The 15,079-nt window shown below is 37.2% G+C and overlaps 2 protein-coding genes across 2 annotated transcripts; both read right to left on the reverse strand.

The window, feature by feature from the left end:
- Positions 1–558: 558 nt before the first annotated feature.
- Positions 559–1,205, reverse strand: LOC145098056 (uncharacterized). The gene is made up of 2 exons (XM_079035736.1): positions 1,097–1,205; positions 559–1,022 (listed from the first exon to the last, which is right to left on the reverse strand). Exons 1-2 carry the CDS (start codon positions 1,203–1,205, stop codon positions 559–561), a joined length of 573 nt encoding a protein of 190 aa, XP_078891862.1.
- Positions 1,206–1,260: 55 nt separating this feature from the next.
- LOC145098057 (uncharacterized) lies at positions 1,261–1,731 on the reverse strand. Its single transcript, XM_079035737.1, has one exon. The coding sequence runs from the start codon at positions 1,729–1,731 to the stop codon at positions 1,261–1,263; it is 471 nt and encodes a 156-aa protein (XP_078891863.1).
- Positions 1,732–15,079: the final 13,348 nt, after the last annotated feature.

Genomic DNA, 15,079 nt, shown 5'->3' on the forward strand with positions numbered 1-15,079 from the left:
CTAAAGATGTTGAATAACATGCTAGGGAGGTTACCTTAAAGATTCGAAGCCTTAAACTTGAGATTTGGACCTTAATTCTAGCTTGAGGAGAGAGGTTGTGAGAGTTTAGTGAGAAATTGGCCAAAGGCTTCAAATGAAGTCTTAAAACACTTTATATAGTGTTCGGGAATTGGACACGACGAAATTCTACCCGATACCGACGTTAAGTGAGACTTTTGGTCGTACCCGATTGAGTTACCGTAACCCGATATGGTAATTTCTAGAAATATTCCGATCACTAAAGTTGGGTGTTAAAATGATTTCTAAATGTATTAAGACACCCATTAAGTCATTTTAAATTATTAAAACTAATGACTTAATAAAATGGCGAAATTGGAAACGAAATTGAAAATGACGTCGGGTTGATCGAATTGAATTACAAGTTGTGGTACAAGAAGTGACATGAAATTTCGGGTTGTTACATTGTAGTCTTAAAACATTGAAATAAAATTCAAACAACCAAATTAGTCTTACAATAACATTTTTAAATAAAATTCATACAACAAACTTTAATAATTCTCATTCAATATTTTGCATCAATTGTTCGGCAATTTCATCTCGTAACTGGGTCATATATTCACGGTCCGCTGCAGTACCATGTGTTGGAATCTCGTTTTCATCATTATCAACGACTGTATTGTTATTCCGAACCGAGACATTTGGTTCATCATATCGTGCAAAATACTCATCACGTAGTCCATCTCTTCTTAGAAAATTATGAAGCGCAAAACATGCTAGGGTAATGTTTCGTTGTGTAACCAACGAGAATGGTGCCATCCTCTTCAATATAGGGAATCGTGCTTTCAAGACACCAAAAGCACGCTCAATGACATTCCGAAGTTTTGCGTGTGCATGGTTAAATTTTTCTTTATTCGTTAATGCACGTCTTTGACGGAAATCTCCAAGCCAATACCTCACATTACGGTACGGTGCCATAAAACCTCGAATGTTTGCATAAGCGGCATCACAAAGATAATATTTATCTGTAAAAAAAAACAAAAAAAGTCATTTATTTTTTCAAGCTAAGATAAAACTATTTAAATAACCATAAATTTACCTGGTGGTGGAAGCGGGAATGGTGCATGCGGATTTGCTAATGCTTCTGATAAAATTCTAGAATCGTGTGCTATCCCTTCCCAACCGGCCACAACAAACGTAAACATCATGTTGAAGTCACATATTGCCAATACGTTTTGGTAACAATTGCCTTTTCCCCTACTTCTATATAAATCTCGTCCCTTTTCCCATACTTCTATATAAATCCCGTTTGTTTGCAGGGACAACAACATGTATCAAAGTGCCATCAAGTGCACCAACCGCTCCCTTGAACACCCGCCGTAGCCTCCTAGTATGTCCCGAAATGTTTGGATTCAGATTAAAAGAAGTTGGCACTATAATGTCATGTGCAAAAAGCAACATTTTGTCCAACACTTCATGAAAAAACTTATGAATTGTTTGCTTTGAGTGTTGAAATCTCCGCTTGATAATCACATAACGTTGGTTATGACCGATCATCATCAAAAACATAGCCATCTTCTCCTCAACCGACACATGTTTGCTATCCTTTAACGCGTAGTTTACTCTAAAATGAGCACATAGCCGAACAAATGATTCACGAGACATGCGTAGCACTTCAAGACATGGTATAGGATTACAGTGAAGTAACTCTAACGTAAATTCATGTCCCGTCATTTCCGAATCGTTGTCCCGCACTCGTTTGACACCCCTCTTCCAAAAGTAGCGGACGTACAAGTACATAAGAATTATAAGTAGTATCTTTTTGTCGTGATCCATAACAAACCTATTAATCAACAAAACATAACATAACATAAGATAAAAACATAACATAAATCTTAAGTACAAAAAAACATAAAATAAATTTCAAGTGCCAAAAAACATAACATAAATCTCAAGTACCAAAAAACATAACATAAATTTCAAGTACCAAATAACATAACATAAATCTCAAGTACCAAATAACATAACATCCAAGTACCAAATACTAAAAATAACATTCAAGTAGCAAATAACCAAAAAACATAACCATATAGTTCCAAAACATGCAATTAAAACCTAAACAACTCAAACATATAAAGTTAACGAACAATCTTTCCATCCTTTAAAACTCCCAAACTTGTAGCTGTCATCTCGATCCATCCTCTTAATATTCATGGATCATTAGGCAAATTTACCCACATCTCTCTCATATTCATGGTCCCTCCAAAAATGTGATACGCAGCAAATCATAGAGGGTCTATTGGGTCTAACTCGAGCAACTCAAGCTTCTCTAAACATTGGGGAATTGTTGGCCCTTGAGTCAAATGGCGTAGAGTTTTTTGCATCTCCAGTGCTAAATCATCAGCAGTAATAGAAGCTTTAGGCGAGGCGGAAGAAGGTGGATCAGGTGAGGCACTAGGAGCTCGAGGTCTAGGAGTTGAGGGTTTAGCCCTTTTGTTGGGGTTACCAGAAGGTGAAGCAGCAGAAGGTGAATCAGCAGAAGGTGAAGCAGTAGAAGGTGAAGGCTGAGTAAAATGTTCACTAGTATGATTGGAAAAGAAATCATCCTCATCTATGTTAATGGAAGGGGCGTCCATAAGATGTAGTGGTGCGACATGGAAAGAAGACGATCCATGTCCTGATGGTGTTTGGGATGTGGCATAGCTGAGATTACCAGAGGGACTGTTTCCATCAAAAAGTTCTGCACAAAGCTCTGGAAACAATAATGGGACGGTTTTCAAAGAAGCAGCTTTTAGATGTCCCTAAACGCAATCAATGTAAAAAAGTAATATAAGAATAAATGGCAACTATATAAACAAAATACATATAAATATGTGTGTGTATATATACCTTTTTAAAGTCCTCCCACTCCTCAATTGTTAAGTTAAAAGTATTTGTTTGTGGATTGTAAAGGTTTCCAGTTTTGTTTTTTAAGTATAACCATCCTGTGTATTTGGCTTTAAGGTTATCATAGGCGTTTTTTAATTGTCGTTGATTCAAATCCACGCCATACTTTTTCTTAATGGTTGTTCCTAACTTGTGCCATGATTGTTTGTGCAAACTCAAACCTTTTCTACCCACGGTTTGTACTTCTTCAATACAAGTGAGCAATAAGCATTTTGTTTGCTCATTGGTCCATGTATGTTTATCTCCCATTGCTAATAACAAAAAAAATATAGAATACATACTTTAGCAACAAAGATTAATCATATTTCAACATAATCAACAAATACGTTTAGCATATGATTTCAGCAAGGATTATGATTTTACCCAGCATTCATAACAATTCAACACAAAATTCATGACCCTAAACATAAATCATGGCTCTAACTAAAGAACAAAACACAAACTCCTAGAATTATAACAAAGCACTAAATCTAAATTTTAACTCAATTTATGGCTCTAATATCTCTAAGTGCTAGAATTATAACAAAACACAAACTTCTTGCTTATAGATCATGGCGGATAATATGAAAAACAGCCAATTATGCCCTTATAACAAAACACTAAAGCTGAATTTTAACTCAATTTATGGCTCTAATATCTCTAAGTGCTAGAATTATAACAAAACACAAACTTCTTTCTTATAGATCATGGTGGATAATATGAAAAACAGCCAATTATGCCCTTATGAAACCATTAAAATCATGAGATTATCATCTTTTTCTTCAATCTTATTTCACAGTTTCAAAGTTTCAAAGTTATCTTTAGTCACTCAAATAAGAAATCAGAAAACTCATAAGATTACCTTTAGTCACTCAAATAAGAAATCAGAAAACTCATAAGATTATCTTTAGTCACTCAAATAAGAAATCAGAATAACAAAGTTTCAAAGTTATTTCACAGTTTCAAAGTATTTCACAGTTTCACAACTTCTCTCTTCAATCTTATTTCACACCTTCAATTTTATTTCACAATTTCAAAGCTTATTTCACAGCTACTTCATATTTAGGTACTCAATTAAGCAATCAGGAAAAAAAAACTAACATGTTGATGTGAGGTTGAAGACGATGGCAAATGGAGGATCGGGCAGCGAAATCGGCGACCAGCAGCAGCGAGCGGCGACCGGCAGCGCTGAGCGGCGCTGGGATTTCTTCCGGTCTTCAACAAGGTCGATGCCAAGAGAGAAAGAAGGGAGAACGAAGGAGGACGTTGCGGTTGCTTTTGTCCGTGTCTTTTTTTTGTTATTAGGTTTAGAAGTGGTGAGAAGAGGCAAGCCCAATGTTGCATGGGGAAGAGGACGGGAAGAGGTTTTTGAGCCCGAAGCCTTCTAAAAATCAAACTGCTGCGAACTTAAAAGTGTTGCGCGTGTGTTGCGCCACGCAGCACTAAGAGGTTAGAAGAGGATTTAAAAAAAACAAACACAACCTTAATGTTATATATAGTATAGGGTGTATTTTACACTTTTAAAATACTAGGCGGTCTAATTTAATAAATTATACTTTTAGTTTAACTAAATGTAAACCAAAACTTTATGGATTTATTAAATCTCTTTTAATTATACACCTTAAAACCATAAGGGTGTGATTTGAACTTCTCAAAACAATACTAGGGTTTTAGAATTTAACATTTTTAAATTAAACTTTTAATCAACTTTTAAATTCCAAACTTGAGGGCAAGTTTTGAAACATTTCAAAACATTAAGGATCAAATAGCAAATAATTTAAATTAAACAATTAATTTGATGATTATCTAAATTTGACCTAGTCACTATTACTTGCAAGGCAATTTACCAATTTAATTCAAATAATCAATTATTATCATATAAGGAAATTATCATTCAATCAAATGGTAATTATCTTTTGTTTGGTCAAGGATATACTCAAATATATATCAAAATTCGAATATTAATGACCCAAAACAATTAAGGCGAGTATACTCAAGCAAAACAGCAAGAAATCCCGAAATCTGCCCTCACTGACACTCGAACTCGCCGAGTTGAAGCTACTCGCCGAGTCCACTTTGGAACTCGCCGAGTTCATCAGTCAGGGGCACAAAAACAATTTTTAAAGCTTGAACAAATAAACAAGGCATCAATACAATAGAAACCAATCAAGGCTCTGATACCACTGATGGGTTTTAGCCATAAGAACATCCTATGTGCTCATGCAAACCCTAATGCTTGGATCAAGGTTTCTCTATTGTACATGCAATTCATCCAAGACTTTAAACCCTAGATCTAGCATACTATTAATCATATTAACATAAGAATGGGGTTTAGATCTTAACTTGATTTTTATGTAGCAATAACAATCTCAAATCCTCCTTGTAATGGCTTTAGAAAGCTTAGAGTCACAAGTCTCACTCCTCTAATGGCTCACAAACACCAAGAGCAAGAGGATGAAGAATGAGAAGAGAAGAGGCACCCAAAAACGTGTGGAAACCCTAAGGAATCAGTTGGCCACGTTTTTGGTGCCCTAGGGGCCCTTAAATAGTGAGGCTATTAGGGTTATCTAAGAAGGAAACCCTAATTTGACTGCTTAGACCCTAAGCAACCCATGGACTCCCTCCTTAGAGGCCTTGGACAATTTCTAATGGTTTTCCCCATAGAATTCGTCCACTCCATCCTCTATGGAGTCCATTAGCCTAATATTCAACTATCACACAATTGACAGTTCTAGTCCCCTTTATTTAATTAATGTCTTTTATCCACAAAGTTAATTCTTATTAATTCTTGACTAATATTAATTAAACAATATGATTTTTCCTTTAATATATTATTCTCATAACATATTAATAAATCATAATGAATCCTCTCTCTTTCTCTCTCCATAATTCATCCTATCAAGTTGCTTTGGTGAAGGCAACCCAAAAGGACCATGCACCATCGGGTCAAGTACATACCAAAATAGTTATGGACTTAGACACTAATCCAACACGCACCACTATCGAAAAGTATGCATGCATATGAGTTATTGAGGAGGAACATACCAGTAACCACTGTAGGATCATTCACGGCCTCCTTGTGCCCCATTGCTAGAACTCTGCCCACACCTTCGATATTCCTCGCTTTTGGGTAATCTCTCTTGAAATGATTTGTTTCACCACATCCATAGCAGGCCAGGCTCACTCCGACGTTAGCATTTTGAGTGGTTTGTTGTGTCAGAGTCCTACATAAACGAGCAGTATGCCCCTTCTTGTTGCAATTTTTGCAGTACATTTCTCAACAGGCTTCGGTGTGATGGAAGTTACACTTATTTCACTTTGGTAGGGTTCCATCATATGGTTTGGCGGGTACTGGAGCGGTAGGAACAGTAGCAGCATAAACTGCCACATTTTGTTGCTTCTTTGTGGGCTCTGGTGACGACTGGCCCTTCCTTTTGTTCAAAAATTTCTGTTTGTTGCCACTTTCTTTTGATTGTTCGGGAATGGTTGTCATAAAGCCATGGCGGACTCCATGATCCACCAGTGTTTGTGCTAGACGCGTGGTACTGTCAATTGTAAGTGGGTTCGCAAATATCACGTTTCCTTGAATCTGGGGAGATAGTCCCCAAATGTATCATTCCACCTTTTTACTCTCCGAGGTGACTATCCCGGGACATAGTACTGCTCGATCGCTAAATCTAGCAGTGTATGCTGCAATATCAGAGTCCTTCATCGTCAAGTTCCATAGCTTTTTTTACCTCGCCCCTCGGGAAGTATTCTGCTAGCATCAAAATCTTTAACTCTTCCCAGCTCATGGCGTTGGCTACTGGAAGAGTCAACAATTTGACATAACTGTTCAACCAAGAGATCTATTCATGAATGTGCATGCTGCGAATTTCACCTTGCTAGACTCTAGGCATGCTCATATTTCAAACACTGACTCTGTTTTCTCGAACTATCTTGTTAGAGAAATGACACCTCCAGTGTCATCGAAAGGCTTTGGTTTTCCATTCGTAAAGTCTTTGTAGGAACATCCCCTCGTGTGTCCCTGACTATCTCCCTGGCTAGCGTTATTGGTACCACCTAGGACCCACTGACGCCATTCGTGCTGATTTGTACCATGACGGCTGCCGCAACGATTGTTATAGCAGATTGGAAAATAGCAGTGTCCATCTGCTGAGGTGGTGGCGGTGGAGGAGTTGGTGGTGTGTTGTTGACACGCCTGATTGATTTGTGGGGTGGCATCTTGCTGCCACAAGGTTTAAAGATGTTTTCGAATTAGAACATCCTAACTATAGGGTTGTATATGTTGACTGTATATGAATAATGGTATAAAGACTCATAGAAAGTCTAGTTGTATAGTTCTATAGTGTCATAAAATACTCCTATAATATTTTAACTTTATGTTTGGTTCTAGAGTTTCATGGTATATAGGGTTGGTAAGTTTTAGACTAGTTGTTCACCATGACCATTTCCAAACACATGTTGGTCGTATCTCAAATAAATATAGATCAGGCTATATTTATCCCAGATATGATTACATAACTATCTAGGCTTAACCATAGTGTCCAACTTATCTAAATAGTTTTATGTTGTTCTTACTACGATATTGTTTCTAGTATATATGTATGTATGTATACTTTTATAAAAATACTTTATATTTTAAAAGTATACTTTTAGTTAGAGAGTTTTATCCCCAATGTATTTATAGTTATATATCTTACATGGTTTGATATACTTAGCTCACTATAAACAACGCTTTGATACCAATCTGTTACACCCCCGAACCGAGTCAACGGTGGAAACGTCCGGGGTGGATGACGTCATGTACAATATCATAACAATTGCATAATGGAGATCAAAGCATTACAAACATTGTATTGATAATTTAATGTTTACATTGAGTTCGAATCATTTTTTTTTACTCCAAAAACGTATAGCAAAAATATAAGACGTAACACTGCTATGCTTCGTCTTCACAAAACCTGTGTGGATACATGTCTACTGATTTCCAGAGAAAACAACTTGCTTTGTGTGACATCCCCTAATTTCTCGACCAGAAAAGACCGATTTAATTTATGCTTTTTAAAATAAAATCAGAGAAATCTTTTTAAAAGATGTTGCGGAATTGGTCCCTAAAAAACATATGATAAAAGTTTATCAAAACCCTTCATTAAGAAGGTATATATTTTCCATATATATATATATATATATATATATATATATATATATATATATATATATATATATATATCAAAACCTCGGGATGTCATGTTCCGATACAGATAAAAAGAATGAACAAGACATTATAAGCCTTTCAACAGTTATTTACAACTACTGGCCTATAATCCAAAAATCTCTCGTCATCCTCCGACTATGCTCGTGGTCCACAACATGTAACTTAAAAAGCTGAGTGGGTCAGGCATGGAATCCTGGTGAGCATATAGGGTGTTCAACCCACAATAATAATAAAGTTACTAAGTTTATCAATCAACAATAACCCTGATTACCAGTTCCCGTTATCCTCACTTTACGTCCCTAAACACTTATCACAAGGGACCTAGCCTAAAGAATATCATCGGGGTGGACACTACTACGAAGGGGTTTCCTCAGCCATATATGTCCTAAAGGCAACCATGAGGGGATGGAGTACAACGAATGAACACTTTTAGTTCATTAACACCTACAGGTTGCGGACCTGCTAATGTTTCCCACTGGACTGTCTAGAAAGTCTGTGGTCGTCATCCAAACTCCGCTAGATGACTGGATCTCAAAACACATCGAGTCCTCTCATCAATTTTATTTTATCACACATCACTATCTACCCATGTTCTACCCAAAATATTTGTAGATAAAAATACTTATACAGTTTAAAACTTGTATAAAACATCAACTCAACAGTTACCTCAAATAAACAATTAATATATTTACACATAGCATGTGTTAATAAGGTAAATACTTCATATCTATGTGTAAAATGAAAGTGACTATACACTCATTTGATTTGATGATAATCGGGCAGCAATTCGTTTCCTAAGACGATCGTTTCTAATAAAACCGGGAGTTTTATTGAGAAACAGGGCTTTGCAAAAGTTGGGCTTCGAAACCGAAAAGATAAATTTTCCGGGCTTCACGGGCACTTCGTGGCGTATTCCGGAATTTACAATCGACATTGGGGCTTCGCGGGATGTTAAGATGAAAGAAATATGGGTTTAGGGGTTAAAATTGACAATTTTCCAAAGTATACCCGGGAGGTCTCGCACCCTTGTATTTATAGAGGAGAGCTTCTGATCGGACGGCTGAGAGGAAGCCACGCCTCGCAGATCTGAGGGCTCGCAGGGAAGGCTCGCACGTGGATGCACATGGCTCGCACATGGCTCGCTGGCAGCTTGTGATTGGATCGAGGTCTAGGGTCCGAAGTAGAGGGTTCGTGGCATGCTGCGAGGGCTTGGTCTCGTGCAAGAGGGTACGTGTCGCCTTCTCAGTGTACCACTTTGGATAAGGCCATGTGCTCGGATGACTCAGCAGCTCGGGTGACTCAGCAGGACACGTGGCACTCTTTCAGCGAAGGTGACGTGGCAAAACGTGACTATGCGAATTTTCTTGATTTTCGTGCCAAAACTTCTAAAATCCATAACTTCCGCATATGAGCTTCGTTTTTTATGTTCTTTATATGCACGCGTAGCTAAAATTACGCTCTACAACTTCTGTTTAGACTTCGTCGGCTAATTTTGAATTTAATTTTTTTATTATTATTTTTAACAGACAGGGACAGGAAATCCGTTAAAAATTCATAACTTCTTCATCCAACGTCCGTTTTCGTCAGACGTTTTACCGTTGTGCTACTAATGACGAGACCTTCGATTCTCGTTAAGGTTGTGTCAGCTAAAAATCGCCCGATCTAAAATTCGAGTTTTTAGTTGTCTACTGCTAAGCTGAAACTTCGAAAAATCATAATTTCCTCATACGAAGTCAGATTTGGGCGTTATTTTTATCGAACTTCTCGGTTTAACGAATACTACGACTTTCATTTAGATTACTAAGGCTAAAAAGTAGTTTATCAAAAACTCACTTTTTACGACATTCAGCACCGTGCCGGTTTTGTCACGAAACTTCGACAGGTCATAACTTCTTCGTTATAACTCGGATTTTGGTATTCTTTATATCCCCAAAATACTCGTTTCGACCACTACAACTTTATGTAAAGATATCGGGCTTATCTCACACTTTAATTTTGACGCTTATTTTGATTCTTAATTAATTAAGCCCTAATAATTAAGCATAAAACACATAATTCACATAATTCCTTTTCATTTCTTCAAAATGAGTTACAAAGGTTAACCTAGATTATCATCTCAATATAAATGCCTAGGCTAGAATCACTAGTGTTACAATGCTCTCCCCCTTAGGATGATTCCGTCCTTGGAATCATATATCACCAAACAAATGCGGGTAGCGACTCATCATGTCACTCTCCATTTCCCAAGTGAGATTTGGCCCATTCGTATGTTTCCAATGCACAAGCACTAAATCGACCATCTTGCGTCGCAACTTCTTAGTCTTACGGTCAACGATTGCCTCAGGTTCTTCGATCAACCTTTTGTTTTCATCCAACCTTAACTTAGAAATCGAAATTATGTCGGGCACATCTCTCGTGAACTTTCTCAAATAACACACATGAAAGGTGTTATGAATACATTCCAGTTCTTCCGGTAATTCTAGCGTGTAAGCTTGATTCCCGATCCTCTGAAGAACTTTAAATGGTCCAATAAACCTTGGACTCAACTTCCCTCTCTTACCAAATCTTGTAGTGACAAAGAACATGGTTTGGCATGCGGAATTAATGCGTGCACAATTGAACATGGTGATTTGGGTGCTAAAAGATATATTCGATCATAGTAAATGAGTATAAAAATGGATCTAGTCTAGAGCTTCATAAATATCTCACTCACTAATCACTATGAACTACATCTCTCAAGCACACCTCTACAAGTGGACAAACCCACTATTTATAGAGGTGTTTACAAGTCTCTCTCTCACTCTAACATACAAATGGGTCTAAAGGCTAAAGCACCACATGCAAGTGGGTTTTACAAAAGTCAAAAATTTACAAAGTCATGAATGAAGAACTTTGCACCCCAACATTCTCCCCCTCAAAGTTAGGAATGAATGACCCACTTCAAATCTTCCAAAATCAAGCACTACGCGGTTCGAGCCTCAAAGGTGGCACATGTCGAAACGAACTTCAATCTTCAATTCTTCCATGACTCTTCAATTTGGGCTCTAGGATGTGAGACCTTACAAACCGAGCAGCAACGAATGATTAAGAGTATTCCAAACTCCAAATAATCACCCAAAAGTTGCGCATAAAAACACACCCCAAAAATCTTCAATCAAACTAAACCCATTTCAAATATATCACTTCCAAACATCCAATTGCATCATCTCGTAAGCTTCAAAACTTCAAGATCACTTCGGTCATCAAATCCGCGTATTATGAAAAATTCAAGTTCGAATTTCCATATAAAACTTCTCCCCCTTTTTATAATCGAAATTTGATTATAAAACTACAAAGGAAAAAAGAACGTGCTCTATTCGGAATTTTTCATGTCAAAACTCCCCCTTAACATGTGGCATAAACTTTGTGCTTCAATCCGGAAAACCCAAAAAATATTCAATTTTTATTGTCGTTCACGGATCGCCATTGACAAAATTTCTCAAAATGGGTAGAAATTGTCAATTTCAAAATTCTGCAGTGACCCGTTGCGCCCAAAATAGCAAAATATGCAAAACTCTCCCCCTTTTTCAAATCTGGGTAAAAAGCGTCAATTTGCACAAACTGCAGGGGCTTAAAATGCACAATCTTCAATTTTCAGCAAAAAATAGTCCTTTTTCGAATTTGGGTGAAAACTGCCAGAAATTCGAAGTCTCAGGGACCATCTTCGTAAATTCTGCCCTTTTTCTCAAACATACGAAGACTTGTTCCAAAAAATGCGAAGCCTCAAACAATTTTCGAAGTTGGGTGAAAAGTGTCAAACATACGAAACTTGCTTTAATTTTCGAAGTGTCAAAAATTCGAAGGTTCAGGGGCCAGATTCGAAACTTGGTTTAATTTGCGAAGTGACCAAAAATTCGAAGGTTCAGGGGTTGATTTCGTAAATTCTTAAATCCTTCGTATGAATGTCCAAATACCCCTTCGTATGAAATTCACCATTATACCCTTCGTATGAAATACGCTTCATTTACTCTCACCCCTTCGTTTCTTAATCACCAAAAACCTCTTCGAATCAAGCTTCCATTTACGAGACCCATCAAACATTCTTCGGTTATCAAACATTCAAAAATCGACATCATACCCAAAAACGACTTTTTCTTCCCCAATTTCGTTTCTCAGTATGAACAAACACAGAGACCATTCGTACAAAATCATCAACTATCCTTCGTTTTTCACAATCAGTTACAAATATCGACTTCCCAAAATCAACAGGTGACCATTGACATTAACACTCAATTCCTTGTTCGTTCTTTGAGCAAATCGACTACATTCCTTCTTAGACCTTCGAAATCTAACCCAAAATCATCAATCCTTATTCCAGTTCATCAATATCGATTATAAAATCAGTATACAACCTTCGCCTTTTGATTTCAATCTTTCGATTTCAAGACTCGATATCATAAAATCAAACAATAACACTCAGCCTTCGATTTTTGATGTGAAACCAAAACCTGTTCGTCAATCGATTCTAATCGTTATCAATAAAACTTTAAGACTTCGTTTCTTATCAAAGATCAACAATCGATGTTTGATTTCAAACATTCCAGTTGCAAGCAATTAATAGCAATCATCGATCCTTATTTCGCCTTCAATCATCGACTCCTCAAACATCAAAAATCCCATCTGCTATCATAATCGAATCTATCTTCAAGGTTTGACTCCCAAATCAATTTCCAAACCTATTCGTTGAAATTGGCTATGACTAGAAGACACGATTTTGACTCAACATAAACACATTTGACCCAAAATCATGTTTAGCATTCAATTTCGTGTTCAATTTATCAAGAACACGAATGCTAACTTTGAGGTTGACTTTTCAATAGAATCAATAATCGACATCTTGATTATAATCTCCTTTATGTTTAGACAAATCAAATGAAATCGATTCACAAGATGATTTCAACAAACAACAAGCATTGACTGTTAGAAATAATAAGACAAATCAGAACTCGTATGATCACACGATTAAAGAGTAATCGATGAAAGAATTTCCGATGAAGAACTGGAACAAAATTGGAATGAATTGTACAACCTAATAAAGCACACGCGTACCGATTGACTTATCAACAAACAAAGGATATCAGATCAATACATTGGGCTTAAACTGATTGGTGAACAGTAATGAATACGTAATTGGACTGGATCTTTGAACAAACAAAATGGATTGATTTTTGAATTTGTATTTGGGCTCAAAGAATTAATCAAAGCATTTTGACGATTGGGCTTAGAAATCGAACAACATGAATAGTAACGAGATATATTTTTGAGCTTGATCTAAAAACAATTATTGGATCATCAATGGGGTAAAAACGAATTAGATCCAAAGAATCAAAACGATCAAAATTCAAAAACGCAACGCACGATTTCAAATCGAATATTACAAGAGATCATAAAGAGAGACTCGCCAAATTTGTTCAAATTGCGACAAAATTTGCCAAACCGAGAATCGTTATTCAAATATCACCTTGATCTTGAAGACCCGCTCTGATACCAATTGTAGTGACAAAGAACATGGTTTGGCATGCGGAATTAATGCTTGCACAATTGAACATGGTGATTTGGGTGCTAAAAGATATATTCGATCATAGTAAATGAGTACAAAAATGGATCTAGTCTAGAGCTTCATAAATATCTCACTCACTAATCACTATGAACTACATCTCTCAAGCACACCTCTACAAGTGGACAAACCCACTATTTATAGAGGTGTTTACAAGTCTCTCTCTCACTCTAACATACAAATGGGTCTAAAGGCTAAAGCACCACATGCAAGTGGGTTTTACAAAAGTCAAAAATTTACAAAGTCATGAATGAAGAACTTTGCACCCCAACAAATCTTATAAGTCCCTTCCACGACGAGACTTTAAGTAAAACTGAATCTCCAACATCGAAGGATATCGGTTGTCTTTTCTTGTCAGCATAACTCTTTTGTCGATCTTGAGCAGCTAACATCCTTTCCCTTATCACTTTCAACTTTTCAGCAGTCTGATGGACTATTTCAGGTCCCATAAATTGCTTTTCCCCAGCTTCCAGCCAACATGATGACATTCAACACTTCTCCCCATACAAATATAAGGTGCCATCTTGATGCTCGAGTGGAAACTATTATTATAGGAAAATTCTACTAGAGGCAAGTGTTCATCCCAGTTTCCTTGGAATTCTAGGGTACATGCTCTCAGCATATCCTCCAATGTTTGAATCGTTCGTTCGCTCTGACCATCGGTTTGCGGATGGTAAGTTGTACTTAAACACAACTTGGTACCCAATTTCTCTTGTAGACTCCTCCAAAACGTTGAGGTAAAACGGCTATCACGATCGGATACAATCGTTAGCGGAACACCGTGAAGCCTCACAATTTCCTTCACGTAAGAATTCACAAGTTTAACCATAGACCATTTCTCTTTGGCTGCTATGAAATGCACACTCTTAGTGAAGCGATCAACGACCACACAAATCATGTCGTGACCGTTCCTTGTTCTGGGCAGTTTAGTCACAAAATCCATGGTGATGTCTTCCCATTTACCCATGGGTACGGGTAAAGGTTCTAAACTCCCATACGGTTTCTGATGTTGTGCCTTAACCTTAGCACAAGTTACACACTCGGCCACATACTTAGCAACATCGAGCTTCATCGTCGGCCACCAATAATAGGGCTTTAGATCCCTATACATTTTTGTACTGCCGGGATGAATCGAGTACATGGTCTTGTGAGCTTCTTCCATTAGAAGATCTCTTACTCCGCCCGTCTTAGGTACCCAAATCCTATCTTGGAATAGCTTCAACCCTTGGTTGTTTGTACCGAACACTAACATTTTGCCAAAACGTTCTTCCTTTCGGTCATTTTTCTCCAAAGCTTCCTCTTGAGCTTTCTTTTTACTTTCCACAATTGTCGAGACAACTTCA

Source organism: Lactuca serriola, chromosome 4 (genome assembly GCF_051521515.1).
Source record: "Lactuca serriola cultivar US96UC23 chromosome 4, Lser_US96UC23_V15, whole genome shotgun sequence".
Lineage (NCBI taxonomy): Eukaryota > Viridiplantae > Streptophyta > Magnoliopsida > Asterales > Asteraceae > Lactuca > Lactuca serriola.

Coding starts and splice junctions, on each gene's coding strand:
- LOC145098057 (XM_079035737.1), bottom strand. CDS start 1,731: ATGACGGGACATGAATTTACGTTAGAGTTACTTCACTGTAATCCTATA.
- LOC145098056 (XM_079035736.1), bottom strand. CDS start 1,205: ATGATGTTTACGTTTGTTGTGGCCGGTTGGGAAGGGATAGCACACGAT. Junction 1,023..1,096: donor ATTCCCGCTTCCACCACCAG/GTAAATTTATGG, acceptor TTTTTTTTACAG/ATAAATATTATCTTTGTGAT.